Source organism: Babylonia areolata, chromosome 22, assembly GCF_041734735.1.
Source record: "Babylonia areolata isolate BAREFJ2019XMU chromosome 22, ASM4173473v1, whole genome shotgun sequence".
Taxonomy (NCBI): Eukaryota; Metazoa; Mollusca; class Gastropoda; order Neogastropoda; family Buccinidae; genus Babylonia; species Babylonia areolata.
In genome coordinates, this window is record NC_134897.1 from 24,647,175 (window position 1) to 24,652,174 (window position 5,000).

At 43.6% G+C, this 5,000-nt stretch overlaps 1 protein-coding gene across 1 annotated transcript in view; it reads right to left on the reverse strand.

Annotated features, from left to right (window-relative positions):
* The window catches only part of LOC143296920 (uncharacterized), a 19,955-nt gene that overhangs the window by 1,166 nt on the left and 13,789 nt on the right, over window positions 1-5,000 (reverse strand). Inside the window, exon 8 of the mRNA XM_076608939.1 lies at window positions 1-909. This exon is cut by the window's left edge and continues 1,166 nt beyond it. Within this exon, the coding sequence (XP_076465054.1) occupies window positions 688-909 (222 nt within the window). The 3' untranslated portion in view covers window positions 1-687. The remainder of the gene's footprint in view (window positions 910-5,000) is intronic.

Sequence of the window (5,000 nt, forward strand, 5' to 3'; positions counted from 1 at the left end):
CCAGCAGCGTAACCCAAAGCGCCATATGCCTGTCATACCATATTCATGTAACGACCACACGTTATCAATGCCCAGTTAATCAACCACCACTTCTTTGGCTTTATTAGGATCTCAACAACTTGTGGACTAATTCAAAACCAACAATCACTGGACTAAAAACTCTAAAAATTGATGCTCATGCTTTTGAAATAATTTACGAGCTGACTGTTTCATTTCAAGCTTAAAGAGTTACTGCCCCTGACTGTCAGTTTACTGGGACTTGCGGCAGAGATCTATAAACTATATTTGTCCTTGAAAAACAAAAACACAAAAAAACTACAACAATATATTTTCCGATTTCTTATCATACCATGGTTTGGATATTTGAAAGGACAATATTTAAAAAGTGCAAGACATATGGAATTATCTTAAATGATCTTTTTCAAGGTTCGACCATTTTAGGTCAACATTTGATCAGACTCAACGAACATGCCCAGAGTCACGCGATGTACAGTTTGCCTGGGTGTCGTTTGCCCGTGTCGCATCAAAGACAGAACAGAGTTAGATGTTCCATCAGACTCTACATCCTCCCAACTGATGACATAACCTACGAGCCGGCTGTCTTAGACTAAGAGTAATGATGCTGGTCGTAAGAAAGTGCCTGAAAGTGGGATTGCGCCTCTTTTTACATACACAAAATCTTCTTTATTACTGTGGCTCAGCACAGAAGGAGAGATCGCAGGCGGACAGTGGCTTAATCTTGTAGACATAGTACTCCCCGCAGTTGCGCACGGTGATTGGGGACTCCCAGTTGCAGCAGTTTGCCGACCAATGAGAACACGCACGTGCTTCAGTCTCCTGGCCAGTCAACGGCAGGGGCTGGCCTTGCAGGTCCACCCACGTGGGGGCGTCCGTGTGGCAGTTCTTCACCTGGGACAGATAGAGGGAGATAATGTGAAGAGTGGGTCGATAGAATTCCAACATACATGTGTGTGGGGGTAGGGGGTGGGGGCAGGGGTGGGGGTGGGGGTACGGATGGCCCCTAATGCAAGGGTGGTGAGAGAGAGAGAGAGAGAGAGAGAGAGAGAGAGAGAGAGAGAGAGAAGCAAACTTACAAAGTCTAAAAGGCAGACACAGCTCACAAACATGAAACGGCACTTTCGAATTCAAAGTTTTCTAAATCTCTCTTTTTCTACACACGAACGCGCGCGCGCGCGCGCACACACACACACACACACACACACACACACACACACACACACAAGGAGACCTTTGGGGGGAAGGTAAGTCACTACATATCGTTTTCATTCGTTTGTTGGTTTGTTTTCTCCCAGAACAATAGATAATCCACAGCCCCTTCTTCAATAATGATGATGATGATGGTGGTGATGACTATGATGATGTGTGTAGCTGTGTTGGTGGCGGTGATGAGATGATATGATGCTGATGATGGTGACGACGAGGATTATAAGTAAAGACAGTGGCGGCGAAAATGATGACGATGGTAATTCATATAATTATAAGGAGAACGCCGTCACCTTTCCCACTGAAACCACTCCAATCACCATGTACTGTCAAATTCATAGTCTAAGGGAAGCAACCATAACTGAGTCCTCTTTCTATATGCTAGGGGTTGTTTCCCCTATGTTACGTTAACAAAATCACAAGAGTTAATGGGAATAAACAAACTCTGAAACATACAGAAAAAGAGAGAGAGAGAGAGAGAGAGAGAGAGAGAGAGGGGGGGGGGGGGGGGGGGGGGGGAGGGAAGAAAAACATGTTCAAATGGAAATGTTCATTAGACTGTTTTGCCTAATATACAACAGTATATTTATAATTTGTACTTAAAATGCTGAATGATTGAACCTATCTGCTTAAACTACATCAAAGGATAAGAAGGGTCTGATAATTTTTTTCTTTTGATTATGTATATTGCATATGGTTTGTTAGATAGGAGGTTCTATATTTTGAAGGCTCTTAACATTTCCTTGAAAGAAACGACGATAAGGCTTTTAATATTTCCTTAAAAAAAGAAAAGAAAAAAAGACGATAATAATGCTAGTCCTAGCAATCTCGTACACTACTTGGATGATTGATTTTGGTCACTGAGTATTGCTCACAAAAGATGCATTTTCTGAGCATTTTTGTCTGAGGCTGGTTGATTTTCGAAACAGATGTTTTCGTTTCTCTTCTGAATCTCATTTGTACTGACTGCTTGAAAAGTGAACGACCATCAGCGGTGGACTGATCATGTCAGCTGTGGATCTCTTGCTCTTTATTTGTATTTTGTATTAGTATTTCTTTTTATCACAACATCTCCAAAATTCAGAGCAGAAATGAATGCAGAGACACTTCCATACCAAGGCAGCGACCACCTCCCGGTAGCTTTCAGTCTACAGAAACTGTCCGATAAACCCTGTATGAAACTGCGTGATCCATTTCAGTATGAAACCAAAGAGACAACCGTCATCGAAAAATTAAGACGCAGAAGAAACAAAAGAACGGCACTGAACAGGATGCAAACTATTCAGCCCCCATGGTGGAATACCGACACAGAGAGAGCCTGGATAGAAAAACATGCGGCTGTCAAACTTTGGCAAAAAGAAAGAACAAAACCATCTCCGGACAAAGATATTGAAACAAAAATGAAAGAAAAAACTAAACAGTTTGAAGTCATTGCTCAAGAGGCCAAAAATGACAAGTGGAAACAGTTTTGCGAGGCACTCAGTTATGACACAACATTGACAGAGTTCTGGCAATTTTATCGTCGCATGGAAGGGAAAACGTGCACAACAACAACCCCAGACATGTTAGACACTGACGGAACCAAGCTTAAGACAAATGAAGAAAAAGGATCTGCCTTGCTCAAACGTTTCATACAACAGAGTGATCAAAGAAACTTAGATGAGAAAAAGAAATATGTTGAGGAGTTAAACCAAACCCTTATGCAGACTGGACCTGATGATGACTTGACAATGGATGATCTAAACGAGGCAATAGCTAAATGCAAGAAAGAATCGGCTCCTGGCCCAGACAAAGTTCGTTACTCAGACATCAAGGAGCTATCGGAAGAAGACAGAAGCAAACTTTTCAATCTATATCAAAACAGTCTCCACAATGGACAGGTGCCGGAGGACTGGACACACAGCTTCTTAAAACCCATACCAAAACCAGGAAAGGACCATCGTCAGGTAAGCGGCTACCGGATCCTAACCATGCAAAACATTGTTGGAAAGCTCATGGAACGCATGATAGCCAGGAAACTTGCAAGGGATCTTGAACACAGGCACATTCTCCCTTCAAATCAAGGTGGTTACAGAACAGGCAAGTCCACATGGGAAAATGCAGCTGCTTTTGCATATGAGGTGTATGAAGGATTTCAAAGAAAAGAAGAAACACTAGCAGTAGCAATTGACCTTGAAGATGCCTACAATAAAGTCCAGTTTGCGCACCTCATGGAGCTGCTACTAAGGTATGGAGTAAGTTTGACACTGACAAGATGGATAGCAGCAGCGCTTCAGGAAAGAACCGTCGTCCTACGCCTCGGAGATTGGATGTCTGCACCTTCTAAACTATCCATGGGACTGCCACAAGGGTCTCCACTCTCTCCTGTCCTCTACAATGTCTACACGAAGGGCCTTGCAGACTTAAACAACAATGGAATTGCATGGGTGCTTACCCTTGCGGATGACGGCCTGGTCTTCAAAACTTCAAAAAATGCTCAGGAAAGAACTGAAGCCGTCCAGAAACAACTAAACAATATGCTCAATGGTGCAAAGACACAGGATCTTCCATCAATCCAGCGAAAGCCCAAACGTTGCTGTGCACCCTCAACAACAAAACCGCGAGCAAATCACCACCTTCTGTGTCATTCGATGGGATTCAAATTGAGAAAACTGAATGCCTACGCTACCTAGGAATACACTTCGACAGGATGCTGACCTTCAGAAAACATACGGAAAACACTGTTCTCAAATGCAAAAAGGGCCTTTCAGTCTTAAAAGCAATGGCAACCAAAGGAATTGAACAACGCCACCTCTTCCTGCTATACCAATCACTCGTCCTCAGTGTGATCGACTACGGACTTGGGCTAACAACACCGTCTCAAAGCAACCTCCTAAAATTAGAAAGAGTCCAAAATAAAGCTATGAGGCTGATCCTTGGAACAACAAAAGACACGCCCACAGAAACCATGCGATACCTGCTTGACCTTCCTTCAGTGCAGGCCAGAAACAAGTTAGAACAGGTCAAGACCTACTTCAAAGCATTAGAAAACCCTAAAAACCCACTGCATGACGCAGTCAAAGAACAAAAAGGCAGCCGTCTAGGACGAGGAAGATCATGGATGGGGCAAGCAGAAGACACAATCCAGCTAGTATGCCGACTTCAAGACCTGAAAGAAACAAAAGAATGGGAGAAAAACCCCGAAAACCTCAACCATCTATTCAACACAGTCATTTCACCCACTCTAGGAAGACATTGTCGGGAATGGCCAGAGGGCAAAACTGATGCGGAAGTGAAGCTGCTTATAGAAGAAAACAGTAAAGAAGAGGACATCATCATATACACAGATGGCTCAGTCACCAAAGACCAGTCTGGCTGGGGATTCACTGCGAAACAAAATGGAAAAACAATTTGGGAAGAGAATGCTGCCTACAAAGTCACAACCTCCAGCCTAACGATGGAAGTTGAAGCCGTGACACATGCCCTCCAGTGGCTATCGTCCTTCCATACGCCCGGAAACCAACATGCCATGATCCTAACCGACTCAATGAACCTCATACAGAAAATTGAAAACGGAATGGGAAGCCCAGAGTGGCATAACGCAATGCGCAACTTTCAGATTAAAAAACTCACATGGTCATACTGCCCGGGACATGCAGGTGTTAAGGGAAATGAGCGAGCTGACAGACTTGCTGGTAACGCAACACCAACGAGCAGCCTACATCTAGGAAAATCGGAAATCCTCAGAAAAGTCAAAGAATACCAAAAAGAACAGGTACAAGGCCATCACACCATTG